This window comes from Falco biarmicus, chromosome 15 (assembly GCF_023638135.1).
Source record: "Falco biarmicus isolate bFalBia1 chromosome 15, bFalBia1.pri, whole genome shotgun sequence".
Classification (NCBI taxonomy): domain Eukaryota; kingdom Metazoa; phylum Chordata; class Aves; order Falconiformes; family Falconidae; genus Falco; species Falco biarmicus.
This window is the reverse complement of record NC_079302.1, coordinates 22,728,644-22,748,158: the sequence shown is the minus strand read 5'-3', so window position 1 is coordinate 22,748,158 and position 19,515 is coordinate 22,728,644. Positions and strand designations below refer to the sequence as shown.

Here is a 19,515-nt window from a genome sequence, read left to right as displayed (position 1 = left end):
ACCCTCCACTTCCACCTCTTTCCTTCAGCAAAGCCACACACATATGGTCTCCTACCTGCATTGTTGTGCGGTCCACCTCCTTTCAGCTGTCAAGTGCAAATGTGGCTTCTGCTCCATACCTCAATGAAGAACTGATCTGCTAATGGCAGTATTTCAGCACATAGTGACACCCCAACGCATGGTGCATGTCAATACACAGTTGCCTCACTCAGTGCAGAAGCCTAGGGATGATAACAACAGAGCAGAACGCAGCTATGAAAGGGTCACAGATCTAGAAGCTGACTCTGGAATCAAAGGCAGAGATGTGGAGCTTTTCACCTCTAGCAACCTCAACTCAAACCAGCAGTGACCACAAAGTTTGGGCATTTGAGGATTCACTACTGATGCGATGAAAATGCAGGATTGAGACTTATACCCTAAGATGCAAGTGAAGGCAAGCTTTACAGGATCACTTCAAGGGAATCACAGCTTTCCTGCTGTCACTGCCCGACTTGAACTAGTCTTCTATGCCAGCCTGCTCCTCTTAGCCCCTCCATGGACATTGATGCAGCAGCTTGCTCAAGTCAGGCAGTAGGTCTCAGACTCCTGTGTGTGGTGTGGGAAAAATTCCCCCAGCTACTGTAACAGCTGAGTTTATGTGGGGTGGGGACGGGACAGCGGCCAACCTAGTCCAGCAAAAAAACAGCAACACCGTTGAGTGGAAGCATCCTGTTGGGTAGAATAATTTAATTTGCTAATGAGGCTGGTGCTCACAGCAGCATTCCCTAGTAGCTGTCATTTTTTGAACACATTTCCTGTCCAGCCACAACCAGGGAGGAAAGACAGGGGAGTCATGCTGGAGAGCCCACCTAATGTTCAACCCTCACCTATCAGACATGCTCTCCTCCACACCAACCATTCAAATCTACAGTAAAATAAGCCACAGGCCTTCAGGTTTTTTATTTTTACTGCCTTCTTGACCTGGCCAAAGAGGAAAGCGGGAGACACCTATGGAGCCAAGGGAAGAATTCAAAACAGAAGTGGAAGACAGAAGGATGCTCTGATGGAAAGAGTCAAGACTTTCCCATCTGAGCAGGGACAACTCCTAATTCATCAGAAAGTTATGCTCGTGGTGGGGTGACCTCACAGCACAGCCATGCCCCTCCCTGGGGAACGTTGCATGGAAAGAACATCACCTCCCCACATCGCTGCTGGGCATGGAATGCACCTAGAAGCTGAAGACAAAACAAAGGTTGGAGCACTGAAGGTAAAATTCCTCAAGACATTTGTCCTTCTCATGTGTAAGAGGATACCCCTTTACCCCATAATCCAGCACCACTCTCTGCCCTCTCCATACTGCCTCTTCAAACAACCTTGCACGTTTTGAGACTGAGGCAAATTCAGCAAAGGGATGTGATAGGAGTGCTGCAGATGGGTGGAAGGGACCTCATCAGCCTCTTCTGTTCCTGTGCTCTGAAAGCCAAGCAGATAACCGATAAGAGCACAGCTGGTGATACTGTATGCTCTTTAACGAACCTCTCACTCTTCAGATCAAAACCATGTCAAGGGTGGTTATTATGCAGTTTCAGCATACACTGTTGTACTACAGTATCCCTAGAAGAAATACTTTATCCAGGGTTCCTATTCCAGATCAAGCTTTCAGGATGCATTACATAAAAAGTGAGGCAGCTTTAGGATCCATCAAAACATGGGTTGCAAAAGCCCCAGTTTGCAAAAATTCTCTTAATGCCTGTCATTCAATATTCTAACAAGAACAACAAAAAAGTTCCTGGTGAAATGCCAAGAAATTTGGGCTTAACCAGGTGCTTTCTCCTCAGGTTAAAAATGATGCGAAAACCTGAAATTCTGAACCTTCTTGGAAAGGAGTCTGCAAGTTTTCATTCCAAATGTTTTAGTATTTTTTATATATACGTATATATTTATAATATAAATGTTATATAAAATATAACATTTTATAAAATGTATAAATAGCAGGAATGTTATGTAACACCTTGTCTTATCAATTATATAAATAAAGAATGTTAACAGTAACACATGCATTAAAATAAAAGAAACAATGTTTCAATTAACTGCAAAGCTTAAAGGAAAATGTTCAAACATCTCAAATTTAAGCAAAAGCCAAAATAACAGGGCTTCCTGCAAAACAAACTTCATGTCCCAGTAGGCTAATGGGTCAACTTTTAGGAACTTTCACTTTACTTTCCTCCAGCCAAAACCAGAAATCCCCTGACTTTATTCCCCTGATGACCAAGAGTGAAATCGTTCACATATAAATAACTCCGACCTTAACGCTAATGAAGACTGAAAGCCATTCAGGCAAAGAGTAGACTCACATGAATTAAGGACTCATATTCAAGAACAAAACAACACTGAAAAGTTGGATGAATGCTCAGGCAATAGTGCACAGCACAGCGGCTACAGGTCTGCTAAATAAGACCATCAGAAATAACGGGCAGCAACCTACAGTAAAATGCCTCTGAGCTCAAAAGCAAGCACAAAAAACTCCCAAGAAGAGCCAGAAAACTTTTAGGCCTTGCCCTAACCCTTCAAATGCAGAAACATCATTAAAACACATCGCAAAAATAGACCTCCCCTGCCCAACTTGGTTTTCACACCACTCCCAGCCAGGGAAAACAAAAATGAAAGGTGAAGCTCCCTGTTGCAAATCTACCAACTTCTTGCATAATGGGACAATCACATGCTCCTTACCTGAAAGCCCAGAAACAGAGCGGCAGCACCAAAAACAAGGGGGGGTGTCACAAAACTGAGGAACTGGGGGACAACATCCACGGTGTTGATTTCTTTGCTTGCCACCCCCATGTTCTCCCGAGGCACACAGCCCTCCTGCGCCTTAGGGACCAGCTGAACAAAAGACAGTGCAAACTGAAAGTGAAGACAGCCAGGAATTCCCCAACTGCAACTGACCAGTGGCAAACACACCCGACCAGAACAACTGATGAGTGTTACACTACTCTAAAATCTATAGCTAAAAGATAATTTAGGTGAAGCTTTTGGGGAGTGGTCCAAAGAAACGGGACCTGGAGGCAAACACCCCCTGTGGAGTAAACTCTGATTGGGTTGCTGTTAATGGTCTTGCAACTAGAATATTTTTATTTATATGCATATATCTGATGATTCTGGCACATGGGGAAATATTTATTTAGCCTAATCACACCTAAGCGAAAAAAGCAACCTGTCTTTCCTTTGGAGCGGGGAAAAGGTTTAAGTAAGAATGCAGCAGATGTAAACAATTTGAGGAAAAATCCCAGGTTTTTAGATAGAACTGTGCATGCAGCGATCTCCAGGTAAGGTGCAACAAGCAAACATTACAAGGATTTCTCCAGATGCCTGGAAGCTACACGGGGAAGCTGGATGTGGTCTGTCTCTGAGTCCCAGGCAAGTCAAGCTGGCACACAGTGCCGTTTCATGACCTGTTTACCAGAAAAAACCCACGAAGCAATAAATGACCAGGTCTGGGCAGAGACGGGTGCCACGGGGGTCTCGCCTGCAGCGCGATGGGCGGGTGGGAGCAGCTGGGGAGGCAACAGGCTGCGCCTGCCGCCCCGGCCCATCGCACCTCCCTCCCCGCCAGGCCAGCGGCTGCCGCAGCGTGGCCCTCGCAACCCCTTTGCGGCCAAACTCCCGCCCGAGGGCCCCCAGCATCCCCCGGCCGGCGGCCGCGCATCGCCCCAGGCAGCACCGGCCGCGGTGCCGCCAGCCGCCAGCGCCCGGCAGCACGGTCCCCTCGTGGGGGCCGCCGAGGCGCCGCGCAGCCCCGTACCCCGCCTGCAGCGGCACTCACCCGGCCGGCCGGCCGCTCCAGCGCGCTGCCATAGCGCGGCTCAGCCCGCGCCGCCGCGAAACCGAAACCGGCCGGCGGCGAGGCCTTGCCGGGAAAGCACGTGGGGCGGCGGCGGCGGTGCCCGCTCTGCGCCGGGCGGGCCGGGCTGCGCCGCCATCGTGCGGCGGGGGCTGGCGGGGGCTGGCGGCGAGGCGCGGGCCCTGGGGGCGGCGGGGGGCCACCGCAGCTTCCCGGCCGCTGGCCCCTTGGGCACGGCCCCCGCGCAGGGGCAGCCTGTCACCCCCCAGGGTCCCCAGCAGCCACCTTCCCCCCGGCAGGGCGAGGCGGCCCCAAGGCAGCTCTGCCATTCCTCCTTCATTAACGCTCATCCCTCTAGCGGGACGCCATACCAGAGGGCCGTGGCTTGACAGAAGCCAGCTCCCGCGGTGTCCGGCGGGCATCGCCGTGCAGAGAGGGAAATGTCACCTCAGTGAGGGGTATGGGCAATGCCCAAGTCGGTACCGGGAGCCAGCGAGGGGAGCGGGGCAGAAAGGGGGGGGAACGCTGCCCACTGCGCCTGGGCTTCCTCCAGGCCACTGTTAGCCACACCACGGCACACACCTTTCCCATCTGTAATGGACACAACCAGCTGAGACCCAGCAAGATAAACCTTCCCTGGCTGCCATGGAGCGACCTGCAAACCCAGCCCACCGCACACACCCCGTCCTTCTCCCCCCGCTGGGCACCATGACCACTGAAGAGACGTTAACCCAGCAGCTGGGACAGGCTGGTGGCCTCAGGTGCTGAGCGGGATAGGGGACAGCATCCATGGCAATGCAGAGCCACAAACCACGTGAAGAGACAAATTAAAAAAAGGGAAGCATGAATCGGTACAGGAAAATAACGGAGCCACTTCAGAGAAATTACTGCACTGAAGTAGGAAGGAACAGGAACCTGCTGTCTGACCAGACACACTTTCTCTTACAATCGTTTTGGCATCCTTATCATTGTTATTGCTTTTCTCAAGTTTGCTTCCACAGTCTCAACAACACTGGCATAACAATTTGCTTTACAGCTCTACACAGAGTCTACAGGCTCTGTAAAGAAAGCAGCCAGGGCACAAGACCACTCCATTATTGGACTGCACTGTAAATTCATGTCCCATTTACCTTCTTCAGCCATACCCCTGTCATGTAGCATAACTTGTTCTGAGCTTACTTGAAGCTTGGTAACATCATTTGGGTTGCTGAAGTCTGTCAACGTCAGGGGTCTCTTGGCCCATGGCAGAAACAAAACCCAGATCAGCACAAAAGGTTCTACGTTTCCAAAACATAAGAACAGAGATGCCAAAAAAGTAGGCAAAGCCCATTTCTGCCATCTCCATGAGTGCTAACCCAGAGCCCATGCACTTCAGGAGTCTAACCCTTACTCCTAAGCACACAAGTCCTTTAAAGATCCTGGAAAAAGTAGCATGCGTAGAGGTGCGGACTTCAGGATCTTCACAGAAGAAAGGCTCTGCACAAGTGCAATTGCATGGAGACTGGAGCATTTCTCAGGAAAAGAAAATTAAACCGAAGCATATTTAAATCAGCTGATCTTTTAATGGGTTCACATACAACCCTTCTGTTTGTAACGAGTTCCTATGCTCCTTTATGAAGGGATCAGCTCTATAATCTCTTCTCAAGAAAATCAAGCAGCAAATGATTTGGGAAGCTAAAGTCAAGTTGTACAATTACATATCCCTAAAAAAAGGAGAAGAGAAAAAAGTATTATATTAGTTTATCCACACTCCCAAGAAGGGCTTTGAGAGCCAGGTATTTCTGAACTCTGCTTACCTTTCTTGTGATGATCTCGGGATTTTTGATCTCAAATAGATTAAGCCCTTTGCTGTTCATCAGTGAAGTCAAAGCTGTTCCGATCTCTATGGAATCAGTAAACCCATCCAGTTACAGATACAGCCATCCTGGCTTGCTGCTCGTCATGTACTGCAGCCTTTTGTCTGCCTTTTGCCAAAAGCTAATTGTGCCTCAACACCCCATGACCTTTGGCCTGATGGAAAACTCTCTTTTCCTTTGTCCCAGCCATTTACAAAGGCTTCCCCATTCCCCAAGTGAATCCAGCAGAAACTTGCATCAGTAACGTAGTGTCCCCCCCGACCCCCCTCCAGCTGTCAGGGTTATTGATGTATCTTGTCAGTGTTTAACTTTAGGACATCTGATCTTAGATACTTTATGGAGTGGGTTGGCACTTCCCCAAAGGGAAAACTCACTTGAAATCACTTCTGGGATCCCAACAACTGAGATCATTGTGTGCAGGAAGTTTCTTATGGATGGGTCATTCTGAAAGCCAGAAAATTCATACAAAAAAGATTTAAAGACAACGTTTAGCCACAAATGGCCTAGAGAATACTTTCTTAGGACTTACCCCACTTGGATCAGCTGTGCATTTAAAGACTTTAAAGTCTATCCTGAAGGGAAGGAAAAAACTCATTAAGGGCTGGAGAGATCCTCTTTTTGTTCAGACATAAGCTAAAAGAGGCAGTGAAAGCCACAAGAGACCACAGTACCAACCTGGAGTCCAAAGGGTGCAAAATGAGTTTCTTTTCCGTGTAGGCAGCTTGAACGGTGACTGTGATTTCCTGCACAGAGATGAACAGCACGGTTGGGATGTAGCTCATCTTGCCTTATAGCATGGAGTTGCATTTGGACATTCTGGTTTATTTTCTATGACCCGGAGTTCAACATTCTGCTGGCTTTACCTCCAGGTATTACTAGAGAAGGTCAGTATTTTCCTTCTCCATTTCCACGCAACTAATTCCCCCCTGATGCCCACAGCCTCAGCCTGTGGGGCTCTAGACTGGCTCATCCACAGGACTGATGCTTTTGCCACTTCGTGAACTAAATCCTGCATTAGGAAGGAAATGGTTATCTAGAGTGTTGGTTCCCAACGACCATCCATCTCACAAGGAAAGATATCAGACTGGGTGTGGAGAGACAGTCCCAGCGGTAGCCAGGGCTACCACAGGTAATGTCACCATAGTGTTTGCATTTGTAACCGAAAGAAAAAATAAAGCAGTCTCTGAATTACGGCCATTTAGGCTCATTTTCTTGCTTTTTCCTGTATGCAAACATTCACTTAAAATGGACATTTTGTGATCCAGTTGCAGGTCATAACCAGGAGACTGGCAGGCCAGAAGCGGATCACATCCTGAGAGCCACAATTTTAGAGACAATCTCTAGTTCAGGGCTTCTGCAGTCCCACTAACAATTTGTTTCAAGGCACCTCCTGGAGCACAAAAAAGATCCCTGGTATTTCCTAGTAACACCCTGCTAAGGTGGGATACTTGCAGAGGGAAGGCATTATTCTTGATTACAGCTTAACCCTTTAAATAGTGTGGTCTACCCTCAGGCAGGGATTTGTTTTTGTGCAATGTTTAGCATCCATAGCAGCCCATAATTACAAGGTTGGACAAACATATTGATTGTTTGGCACATTACCCACAACAGCAAGGCTGGTTTTGGTTGGGTTTTGGGTTTGAGGGGTTTTTTTTTGCCTCCTTAGATTCAGTATAAAGCAGTTTGGGGTAAAATACAGTGTAAGCAGGAACTTTTGTACAGGCATACATAGAGGAAAAGGTTGTATGTTGAGCTTTGCATTCTTCAGAGCTGTATCCTCATTTCAGTAGACAGCCATCCTCTAAGTGGGGGCCAGAGCCAGAATGTGGGAATGAGAAGATTTCAAAACAAATACATTCCCATGTATTCTCTCCTAAATATCCTATTCTCTCTTCATTCTCTCCTAAAATACCTCAGCTAAAGGAGTTTCACCATTCTGATACAGGTTAGTGGGGGCTCAGAGCTTTCCACTGCTTTTATCCCCCTGCATACCAGCGATGGGCTGGCCTAATAGAGGAGGCTCTGGGTCAGCACAGTCACTATCGCCTTTCCCAGGGGAATGCTGAGGGAATAGAAGGCAGTGTTAAAAGGAACTGATGCACCTTTGCCACCTCGCGTGCTTTAGCCATCCATCCTGCCCAAAGGGCTCCCTGCCATTACTGTCCCTGCACACCAGAAGCAGTCCAGACTCAGGACAGAGCCTATCCCAAGGTCTTCACAGTCGGAAGAAGCAAGAACTAACCTTCTCCATGTATAGAAGCATCAGGGACTCTTCTCCTGCAGAAAGGGTGCTGACCTCCACTGCTACCAAAGACTTCACAACTGCTCCTTCAGGCTGAAAGGAGATTTGGGGGTGGGCGACGCTCCACACCTTGGCCACAGAGTCATTGTAAGAGGTGCCTTGAAAAATCTGGTCAAGTAAAGAGGAACAGAAGAGTCAGGCTTTTCCCATACCACATTCCAATTTCATGCAAACTTGCCACACAGCTGCATCTCTTCTGTAGTCCCCAATTCCTCCTCCAGTTCACATAAGCCAAATAACCCAGCCAGGTTTCAGGGAAGCTGTGCCAGCATGGATGGTGCAGAAATCCTCCTTGCAAAGCACAAGTTTCTCCATCAGCCCCTGGTTTTCCCCATCAGGCCCACCCAAGACTCAAGCTGTTGAGGGAAGGACGAGATGTTACAGTGCAACAGAATCCATTTGAAAAATTCCTTATTTGACATAAAATGCTCTGAATAGGAGCAAAAATTACCATCTGCACTGCCTTCCGCTGAGCTTCTGTGTCTTCCATTTCAAACAGCGCCTTCAGAAACAAACCAGAAATAGATTGTAGAAAAATGAAAGACAAGGTTATGATCAGCCCCAGTGCAAGCTGAATGGGCCAGAGTGCTGACAGGTAGTTTGCAGCCAGTTCAGAGGCATGGCTGAGTTCCTCCTGAGTTCACCGCTTTTCTACTTCAGTACTCCCACAGATAATCCTGTCAATTCAGAAGACAAGTTTTCTGCCAGCTGGTGTTATTGTTCTAAGGGGTAACACTGCCTGGTAGCACATGCTCACTAAGAAGGTACTGATTTCTAACCAGGATCACATGTAATGACTGACTATAGATTTCTATCTTCTACAGAAACTAGCTCTCACCAAAAAACATTTAGAGATTTTTTTTTACTCTCTCCCCAAAGTACATTGCATGAGGTAAGGAGGAAACCACCCCTGAAATCACCTGCAGCTTCTCCCCTCCGATGGTCAATACCAGGCGCTTGTCTAAGAAAGCTGCCAAAGCCAGAGCGTTGAGGTTGTGTTCAGACAGCCAGAAGTAGAGCATTCGGGACTCGGTCAGCAGCGACGGGGAGAAAACGGAGTCACTGAAGACATCAGAGTAGTTCTTGTACAGGACAAGGCCCTTTAAAGGAAAGCAGGCACGTTGGCCACAACCAGCAGTAGGGAGACAGGACCACGTGTCAATACCTGCATTTTCATTGCGAGGCGCAGACCGGGCAGGCTGGCCTCGGAGCAGAGCGCAAGGTGGGCGGCTGGGCGAAAGGCTGGCATGACCCTGCTGCAGGCTCACCTTTGGCTGCAGCACCGCACAGCAGCAAGGGACCAGCCCCTCTCAGCCCTCCAGTGAACATGAGCACAAAACCTTTGGTCTCTGAGCAGCCTGGGTTACTTTACCTTGTGATGTGATTCTAGGTAATTTGCTTTTATTAAAGGAGCTGATGCAAGGGAGATATCAACACTGATATCCTCATCCCGGACAAAGTTTGCTGCAGGAAGAAAACACAAAAACCTCACACCAGAAATATGACCTTAAGCAGAGCTTGCAACAGTCACTTTTAGGACTTGCTGCAGAAGATGATTGGGACACAGGGATGGGACTGGTGGGGGTGTCCCACTCCTTTGCGTGCTAGTGCTGATCCTGCTACTGCTCACTGACTCAGTTTTTCCACTGGGAAATTGAGTAATTGCTCTGAGTTTCTGCTCCTTTCCCTGGTATGTGGGACTGGGAACCATGGGAAAACCTCCAACAGGCAGATACAGATGCTGTAATATCTCAGCCCCAATACGCCAATGCATGCTCCTGTTCCTAGCCAACATCGATCCTTCTGCAGCTATCCTGTACCTCTGGTCATTACACACAATGAAGAAATACCTTATGAACTGAAACGTGCATTTCAGCCAGTGCAATCACCCTTAAAAAAATCAGCCCAATGCAGAAAATTCAACACATAACATTGCTAAGGTTTATTTTGCTGTTTTCTGAGGGCTTGGAATCCCATACACATTTTCAAAGGACTTTTTTGATGGGTATGGCTACTGACCTGCTGGGGCTCAAATATTAAAATTTGCACATAAAAAAAAGAAAGCAGAAAATCAAGGATATTTACCGGCCAAATCATGTACAAAATCTGCTAGCATCTTGGCAAGAAAATTGATTTCGCTGCACACCTACAAGAGGAAAAGAGGGGAAGAACTGAAGGCAGGGGTTAGGATTTTGGGTTGTGGAGTAGAGCTGGCCTTGTTCTGCAATCTGGGGGCTGTTGGTCAGAGTCTGGCACTGTCAGAGATTCCAGTGTCAGCACAGCCTCTCACCTGGTCCAAGCTGGGGTTTTTTGTGGATTCTATTTATTTGTCTAATTTTTTGCAGGCACTAAAGTTATCTTGCTATTATCTTGTGGGCACATGTGAGCAGAGAAGTGCCTAGCATACAAACCGACCTTTCCTCCGTCCACAAGCAGTGGCTGATCTTACCTCACTCTTGAGAACAAGCTTCAAGGTGAAGGAGATGAAGTCTGTGAAGAGCTGCTTCAGCCAGCCTGGTCTGTGTCAGACAGGGAGCACTGTCAAGGACTGCCCAGTGGTCCCCACAGTGGGTGACACTTGGGCTGAAGCACTCAGGGACCAGCAGTGGGGCAAGCAAAGCCTGATTTTGAAGGGGGACAGACTCACTCCTTGTCTCCTTGGAGATGAAGCGTGAGTTTGTGGAAAGTCAGGTAGCAGTCTGAGGCATCAGCAGCCACTTGGTCCCTTTGGCACACTGCTCGGGATGAAAGGAAAAAAAAAATTGCTAATTTGCTATGGAGATGAGGAGGACAAGTGTACTTTACAGACACTGCAGACCTGGACCAGTCAGAGTTCCCCATACCTCGTGTGTGATGTTTCCAAAAGATTCAGGACCCCGCAAAGTCAGGGCAGATGGGCTACCTTACACCTGAACATAGGGTTTCTGCTCAACAACTCCTGCTGAGCTAGTCTACTGGGCACCTTTCTTCACACTTCATTTGGATGCTTGCCAGTTTCGCTAGCTCCTGTCATCAAGGACAGTGTTGTCCCCTAACATCACCCAGGAGAACCTGGGCAGTATGTGCAACCGACACACCGGAGCGGGGAGGGAATTAAGTCATATTGCAAAGAGTTTGGAAACTGCAATATACTGTCATTGAGAGCTTCACGCTGCTCTCCCTCTGGGACCTTACCAGGAAAATGTGTTTTGAGGCAGGAAATTTATTTTGGGGCATGTGTGATATTCCACATTCCTCTCATCCTTTATGGGAAGCAGAGGGGTGTAGTTTGCCTCTGCCCCTTTCTAATCCAAGTCCACTGACCTCCCCAAGGAAGAGGCTTCACTTCCCAGAGCACACCTTGGGCCTTGATCTGGAGACAGCTGAAAAAGTGGACTAAAAGGAAGTTCAAATGTCCTGCACCAAAGCCCTCATTTGGCTCACTCTTTCGAAACATCCCCCTGTTTTTTTCAAATCATCCTGAACAGCAGGACATGAAAAGCTGGTCCCAAAGAGAGTCCAGAAGGCCAGACCATTCTTCACTTGCTGCTGGTGTAGATCAGCATTTGCTGAAAAGACTTATACCAGCCTCCTCTGCTTGATCCTTTAAAACTATGAGGTCTTCAAGGGCCACATTACCTGCCGCCCTGGGCACACTGGGTAGGAGAGACCCACCTCCAGATGCCATCCTATCCCCACAGAGGTGAGCAGAGCCAGCCCCACCTCACTGCCCCCTACCCGGTCTGTCCCGCTGCTCTGGAGGAAGCACACACACGGAGACCCCTGCAGCTAGCAATCCCCAGCTGTTACTTACTCAGTTTAATGTTTATCTGGAGGTCAATGGAGGACTCTATTTCAAAATCAACTGAATGAAAAAGCTGCAAACTGTAATGGCAGAAGAGAGGACATTTAGCAACCTGTGCTGCGAGCAGCTTCTTCCTGACCACACATGAGCCACGGGGTGGGTTTTATAACACCTCTCACATCAGTCCTTGCACTGTGGTGTGCCAAACCCCAGCATGCAGCAGCCCACCTCAAGTACTCTGACTTTAAATCGTTCCAAACCATTGCCTCAGGAGCACTTTGGTGAACAGGAGCATTAAGCATCTTTTTTCCCCCCAGTCAGAGTTTATGGGGCAGCAAAGGAGAGGGAAGAAGTCAACTTGTATGCTCTGGCCATCTCCTCATGCAAGGGGCAACAGTGGGGATGGAAAGGCAGAAAGCAAGGTGAGAGTAGCAGTAACAGGGCTAAGCAGTGCTGCTAGCGTATGAAATGTTGTTCTGCTTAGGCTGTAAGCAATGCTGCCGTCACTAAAGAGCCAAAGGACCACAGCCCCTCCACATCTAATCCTGCTGTGGGCCAGCCCTGTCTTTCGGCAGCAGCCAGCCCCCAGGTACTTACAACCAGGCCCCAGCGTAGCCGTAGGTCAGGGTCCCTTTGAAGGAGGCAGTCACGTTTTTAATGGCAATGTGAATGGCATCGTTCTCCTTGAGCTCCACCTCACTCTGCTCTATGGACAAGTCATTGACCTGGATGCTGGAAACAACAGAAACCCAGTTTGTCCCCAACCCCGGGGCTGTTTTCTGTGACCAGGCAAGACAGGTTTGCTCCTGAGGACAGGGGGTCTCCAAGGGGCCTGTGCCAACTCCAGACACAGGAGTTTTGCAGGTCACAGGGGCCACACACAAGGACAACAGTGCTTTTGCTCAGCCTCAGTGCACTGCTCCTTCCTTGCAATGTCTGGATACAAGGCAGGGGTAATGCTTATACAGGAAACAGAGCAACGTGCTGCAGAAACGGCCCCGTTTTGTCGCAGTGCTCTGTGCCACAGCAGGAAATACATCCTGCATTTGCACCATTGCATTTGTTGTCCTCAAATAAGAATCAGCAACTTGTTTGCCAAAGCGTGACCAAGTGACATCCTGCTGATGAGGGTGGCTATGGCAGCCATGGCCAAGTCCCCTCTGCTGCTCAACGTTCCATGGGCACCATCTGTCGGCGATGGGCCCCAGGAGCTCCAGCCTGCAGGGGCAGACCCCCCATCCCTGCTGTCAGAGATACGCTCAACGTGGTGCACCACTGGCTGCCCAGAAAGCTGGAAAAACTCAAATAATAGATCAGCAACCTAAACCTTCACGGGCAAGTAGCCTGCATGACATAGGTCAGAATGCATCTGCCCCAGCCCAGACCTTTGCTTTCACCAGGAACTGCTGGATCAAAGCTCCCTCGGAGGCCAGTTTCCATTCCCCTCTATCAGCCCATACCTCCCCTGGCCCAAAGACACAGAGATACTCACTTGGTCAACCCATAAGCCACCTTGCCAAGGAGCCGCATGGACCTTTCCCCAGTGATATTTGGGAATCTGGCATTTCTGAATGCAGCTTGGATGACCTGTGCTGTTTCCTGGTTCACTGTCAGTGGAAGAAAAGGACAAAGATACCAAACTGCAAAGTTAGTCTGTCTCCTGGCTGCAAAGCTGGGTCCGCACCCTGGATTAAAGCACTACAGAAGAGCTTTATCCAAGGCAATACCATTAGATTAAGGAAGCACTAGAAGTATCTTCAGTATAAATTAAGAAATAAAAATTCTTTAACAGCTGATGGCAGCTGGGGACAGCAGCGTGTGTGGCTCAATGGTCACCAGCAGGACTGGCTCCAGGGAACTGAGCCTAGCTGTCACACACCTCACCTGCACCTTCGGGACAGATTTTGGAAAGGCCAAGGCTACTGTTGGCTTTACCCCACTGCTTTCCTCTGCTGCTGCTTGCTTGTATTGCGGTCAGCTGTTGGGTCTCCAAAGGAAAACTGAGATTCAAGTTTCTGAACCCATTTTCCAAATGTTATCCAGCCCGTTCCCACCTCAGCCTCAGGCACAAGCTTGCACAGGATTTTTTTCTTCCAGAAATACCCTCTCTCATTTTGGCCCAGCATCCTCTGCATGTACCGCTGTCAGAGGGGAATGGGACAGAGCTGTTCCAAGCCTTTGCAGAAGCACTAGTTATTCTTCCCCCACCTGCAAAGCCCCCAAACCCTTGCAAATACACCCACAGCAGCAGAGAACTCCGATTTTTCCCCTTCTGCACACCAACCCCAAGAGATGAGATTGCAGCAAGGTGAGACATCAAACACATTTGCTCTATTTCTTCCATCACGCCAGACCCCGGTGAGGAACACTGATGAAAGTTTGGGCTAAGGAGAGGGGTTGGGGACCACTTCCTAGCTCCTTTGAGAAGTTGTGCCTATTTAGTTCAGAAGCCCATGCTTTAACTCGTGCTCCCAGGCAGGTGTTAATGCATCTTACTAGGTAAACAGTTTCCACAGGAGCTGGGGAAGCAAGAAACCCCCTCACTTGGTTGTTCTACCAATACTTTCTCCTGGTGAAGAGGGGGGAAATGCAGCCCCGTACAGCAGATACTTACACAGCAATGCCGCAGGCTTGGTCATCCTGCAGACAATCCCTGTGACACTGTAAGGAAAGGGACCAAACTCACAGGCTGCTGATGTGTGGACAAGCACTAGCAAGATCCCAAAGGTCTCCAGCTTCATCCTGCCAGCACAAAGCATCTTCATCCAGAGTGGAGAGTGCCAAGACGACTGACTGATTCCTGACTGTGACAAAGGCTGCTTTCATACCTCCAAGCAGAGCTCATTCGAAGCAGGACATGACCTGCTTCCTCTGGTTATCAAAACTCATCATACATTTCCTAATCTTCCCACAGTTTCCTTAACATTCTTCAAGTCACACGCTGCCTTCCTCCCACAGCAGGCACTTGGGCTGCAGGACTTTGTGCCTCTGCCAACACCGCTTTAACTCAGGACATGCACACATCAAGGCAGGTGAAGAAAGCTGGGGGGAGATGGAGATGGGATAAAGTAAAGGGAGCAGCCTTGCACTCTGTCTCCAGCCAGTTCATCATTTTCTCTTCACACAGAAATATTCCATATTTCACATTCCTGCAGTAATTTCCAAGCAAAGTCCTGTTCAGAAGGTACCTATGTTAATAACTGCTCCCCTTTCCACTGATTTTAGGCACATCACAGGGAAACTGAGGCATGCTCCTGGAAAGGGGGCCCTTCCTGCTACCCCTAGAAAGCTCCCTGACCACAGGGCTGGGATGCTGTCTGCATCCTGGCTGCATTTGTGGGCCACCTTTGGTATGTCACCTTCCAGATGGGGAAGGACCCACTAAGCTGGAGCTCTTCATGCACCTAGTCTCTCCGCTGCTATTTGGGAAAAACTAAAACCCCATTCCACTCCCTGTGCACACCTGCCCTGCATGCCACCATCCCCCCCCACCCCTGTTGTGGTGCTGGGGCCCATCCCAAAACAAGCTCCAGGACAAAACAGTGAGGTTATTTCAGCAGTGAGGCTCACAGCAGCTCCAGTGAACCATTTCACCAGCAAAGACTGATGCAGAAGGAAAGGCAAGATCTTGGCAATGCCACAGGAGCCCCCGAGTGAGAAAAGGTGCCAGCTTGCCCCCCCTCCCCAGCAGATGCCTTGCCCTCCCTGCACCAGGTGAGCACATTTCCTCCAGGAAGCCCCCGCCGTCCAGCAGCCCCCACCCTGCCGTGCTGTTTTCTTCCTGAGTTGAGAAAGTGAATGGCCTTGGGTACCCCACGGGAGGCACTCACGGTCACTGACCCGCTGAGGGAAACTGAGCATCTGCAGGTTTCCTACAGACTTCTCCAGGCAAACAGCACAGCGCCCCAGGACAGGCTGCCTGCTGCAAGCCGTTACTACATTATAAAGGGACAATTAAATGTTGGAAGAATATATAGACAGCAGGCGTCTGACCAACATAGCACCCACATGGCAGCCCAATCCCATCATCTCAGCTGCCCAGGCACGCTGGCCGCCCTGGCTAGGAGGCCTCTTTACAGGGCAGCTCCAAAGGGTATAGATGCATTACAGAAGGATTTAAATTCAAGAGGCTTTAACCCTGTAACAGCTCTGGTACCTGTCCTTCAGCTCAGAGCTGTCACACACGCAGCCCTCCGCAGCAGCTCACAGTTCAGGAGATAGTGGTGCAGTGACCAAGACCCTGGATGAGGGAGTCCTGCAGCTGGGGGGGGTACCCCAGGCATCACAGCACTGAACAGTTCTGCTGTGTGTAATGTGAGCACATCTGCCTGCATCCTCAGCACAGCTTCCAGCAGAGGAACATACTCCCAGTTACTGCAGGGGGCAAACTCAGGAGCATCGTGTATACTTAAAGTTTTACTGGGACAGATCTGGAGGAGACACTGCAGGGAAGCAGCCTCACTGAGGCTGGCATCAGTCACTGTAAATTAAAGCAGAGCAGGACCCAGGAGACCACAGTCACCCCTCTGCCCAGGGCAGCAATTCCTACCAGCACGAAGGAAAGGGCAGGCAAGAGCATTTTGGTACAGGGGTATTTGCCACTGGTGTCCCAGGGTAGATAAGGGCAGAAAGACCAAGAACCCAGACCCAATGTGCTGGTCCTGGTTAATCTTTGTGCTGCATTGACCCAAACATTTACAGGCACAGGCCCCAGCCCCATCACCACTTCAGAGGCTGCTGTTGGCAGACCTGAGCTGAGAGCAAGGGAGGACAGGGGACTGCCGGGCATTGACCTCCAGTGAGAACAGGAAAGCTGGAAACTTTCTGCCTACAATAGCAAAAGCACACGGAATGTGAAGATGCTGCAAGCATCCCTGCCCTGGAGTAACCAGGCAGAGGCCAGAGTAGCAGTGACCCAGTAGCCCAACCTCCTCCCAGTGCTAGGTCAGGCTAGCAGGAGTCAGGTCAGATTTAAAATCCCAAAGAAAGGCTAAATTTGGTTAACAGGAGGCAGAGAGCAGGCTTTAAAACCCAAAGAAATGTTAATGCCCAAGCTGCTATGTAGTGCTTGCAAAGGGGGTGCTGGAAGATGTTTTGATAAGTATTTGCTGTGTAAAGCTTTACGAGGGCTCTGCACGTACACATGTGCTCACCACCTTGCTGGCAACTGTCTTGTAACTGGGGTTGTTTTTCTCCACGCTATCCAGAGCGGAGGTACACCACAGTGCCATTAATCTTTGTGCTGCATTGACCCAAACATTCAGTGTTACCCTGCAGCTGCTTCCTGAGATAGCCTTCCAGGTAGCCTGGCTGCGCTCCATTCCGTCAGCAGGATGGGCTCCAGCACCACCTTCGGCACTCACACAGCAGGTCAGCCCCAGGATGGCAGGAGGGTGAGCCCAAAGCCAGCTGTTCCCATCCTGCAGCGACCCCAGTGCTCAGCAGCACAACGCCCTGCTCAGCCCCACACATCCAGCACCAGCCCTTGGAGCCCACCACCACATGCCTTGTGTTGTCCCACATTGTGCTGTCAAGCCCCACCAGCAGGAATCTGGGCTTGAAGAGAGACTCAGCTTCCAAGAGGTCATTTCTTACAGTTAAAAATTATGACCATGACAGGCTTGGGTGTTAGGCAGCAAATAAAATCATAAACTCCAGTTTGTGAAATGCAAGACTTCAACAGGCTGTCACTTTGGAGGTAAGCCACCCACAAGGTTTTTTTGAACAATGAAGTTCCACATGGTTTTCCACAGAACTCTCCTGTAACCAACCCAACTTCTCCTCTTCCCTACATCCCCCCTAACAACCTCCCAAAACCAGCTGGCACACACAGATCACCCTAGGCCAGCTCAGGCTTTTCACAGCTGAGGCTGCCAAGGGCAGCTGGGTCAAAGCCTGGAAGAGCAGCCAGCTGTGCTCCTGCAGCAGCAATCCTGCACTGCCAAATCTAGACTGAAAAAGCAGCAAATACAACTTTCAGTGCTAATATAAGAAGTCTGGGTTGTTCTGCAGCACAAGCCGCCAAGCAGACAAGACATGGGCCTAGAAGCAGCATCTCCCAACACTTGCCCAACCCTTCTCAGCAGCTGTGCTTGCATGAGGAGGACAAACTAGCAGCAGAATCACACAGCCTGAAGCACCAGCCAAGACAAGCCTGGCTTCCTAAATCCACACCCTCAAGGCACTTGGTTCTCTGAAACTTCTGCCCCAGCACAGAGTCATGTTATTCCCAGAAAACATCTCTGGGATTCCCATGCTGAAGCTCTGGAAGTTTCAAGGCTCTCTTTCCTGATGTCTAACCTGAATTCCCTCAGCCAGTTTAAGGCCCACACTCTCAATCTCACCAACAGCTGGTACAGGCTATATCCCCTTCCTTGGCATCACTATGTATCAGTTTACATTGCCCTTCCTCTGTGGTGAGCTGCCTCGGTTCCTTCCACTGCTCCCACTCCGCAGTCACTGCCCCTCGCTCCTGGGCTGCCTCAGGCAAAGCTGAGTGGGGGCCACACCATTCTCCCAGCCCCGCACACCCCCCGGCAGGCGCTGCTCATGCTCCCAGGCACAGCACCAGCAGCTGCCCCTGCAGAATTACATGGCGTTTACCCTCCTGCTTGCCCAGTGTCCTCTGCTACAGTCACAGCTTCCCCCCATCCCAAAGGCAGAGCTGCACATCTCACTAAGCCATTAAGGAAACATTCTCCAAGGCCCAGGAGCCTCACCACATCTCTCCAGTGGCATTAACTACACTTAGTTTTCCAGCTAATTTTAAACCAATCTGCCCACTTGTGGGAGCAGCAAAAGCCTCAATACAACAGATGTTCTGCTGTCTCCAGTGACTTCTCAAATGAGAGATTTCACAAGAAATCCAGCACCCTGTGCTTGCTGCCTAAGCCAGACCAAGGCACTCTATTTCTGGCTGCCAAGAAATACCCTCTCCTCCAGAGAGGGACACAAGCACATCTGTTGATGCAGGCACTTTGCTGAGACAGTGGACTGATGATTAGGTACACAACCTGGGAAAAAAAATCCACCATCCACAAAAAGTGCTGAACACAGGCAGACTTGCCACTAGCAAGGCAAGAGGGGACACTACCTCCAAGAACATCCTCAAAAGCTTATGCAGAATATACCTGAAGTAAGAAAACTCACCTCCTCTCAAATTACTTAATTCCACATATTTAAAGACTTCATTACTAGATTTTTACCACTGCCCTACTCATCTTCCCCAAAACTGAAGATGTGGCACAAACTACTTGGCAAGAAGCTTGAAAAGGAAGCTTGTTCAAAGCCAAAGAGCACATCACCAAGATTAAATTTGCTACTTAACTAACACCAGCAATGTCTTACATCAGCCTGATCTGACGTGGCAAGAGCAAACATTACCAGTTATGCTCTTACAACTGATTGTACCAGTTCATGTATGTTAGCCTTGACTAGACACTCCTAAACAAACAGTTCTGCCGGCTTCAGGTAGCTTTGAGGGAAAGCATTTCAAGTTTCACAAGTGGCTGTTGTTCTTAAGAGAACACATTTCAAGCCACTTCAAATCCTAAGCCAAGACAAAGCATTGCAATGCCACCAGGAGTCACACGCTGAGCTTAAGGGGTCAAACTCCAAACCTTCCAGATTCCTGCATCAGGATGCCCATGTCCTTCATGCCAGCAGCTTTCAGTGAGCAAACACAAGCTACAAGCTATCCAAGGCACTTTAAATTCTGAAGGTTGCTGAAAAATATGGTTAGTCAGAGGGATGA

General features: G+C 49.5%; 2 protein-coding genes across 7 annotated transcripts in view; both read right to left on the bottom strand.

Moving 5' to 3' along the window:
* NLRC5 (NLR family CARD domain containing 5) overlaps window positions 1-3,894 on the bottom strand; it is a 51,736-nt gene extending 47,842 nt beyond the window's left edge. For 4 of the 6 annotated variants that reach the window (XM_056360237.1, XM_056360239.1, XM_056360240.1 and 1 more), the window contains exon 1: window positions 56-3,773. In XM_056360237.1, coding sequence (XP_056216212.1) covers window positions 56-61 — 6 coding nt within the window. In that variant the 5' untranslated portion in view covers window positions 62-3,773. Of the gene's footprint in view, window positions 1-55; window positions 3,774-3,802 lie in introns of those variants that run through there. The other 2 variants (XM_056360236.1, XM_056360235.1) reach the window with 2 other exon arrangements.
* A 1,468-nt stretch (window positions 3,895-5,362) lies between these two features.
* CETP (cholesteryl ester transfer protein) lies at window positions 5,363-14,582 on the bottom strand. The gene is made up of 16 exons (XM_056360292.1): window positions 14,377-14,582; window positions 13,255-13,369; window positions 12,360-12,494; window positions 11,772-11,842; window positions 10,626-10,713; window positions 10,428-10,497; window positions 10,064-10,124; window positions 9,351-9,442; window positions 8,899-9,078; window positions 8,430-8,480; window positions 7,919-8,086; window positions 6,352-6,419; window positions 6,206-6,248; window positions 6,051-6,120; window positions 5,617-5,702; window positions 5,363-5,523 (listed from the first exon to the last, which is right to left on the bottom strand). The coding sequence occupies exons 1-16, from the start codon at window positions 14,525-14,527 to the stop codon at window positions 5,449-5,451; spliced, it is 1,524 nt and encodes a 507-aa protein (XP_056216267.1). The 5' UTR covers window positions 14,528-14,582; the 3' UTR covers window positions 5,363-5,448.
* Between the last annotated feature and the right edge of the window lie 4,933 nt (window positions 14,583-19,515).

Bases quoted from the DNA above. Each gene is read 5' to 3' on its own strand.
- CETP (XM_056360292.1), bottom strand. From the start codon at position 14,527: ATGAAGATGCTTTGTGCTGGCAGGATGAAGCTGGAGACCTTTGGGATC. The intron at 13,370-14,376 runs GTAAGTATCTGC...TTCCACTGACAG, and splicing joins CAAGCCTGCGGCATTGCTGT to TGAACCAGGAAACAGCACAG. The intron at 10,125-10,427 runs GTAAGATCAGCC...TTCCTCTTGTAG, and splicing joins AGCTTGTTCTCAAGAGTGAG to GTGTGCAGCGAAATCAATTT.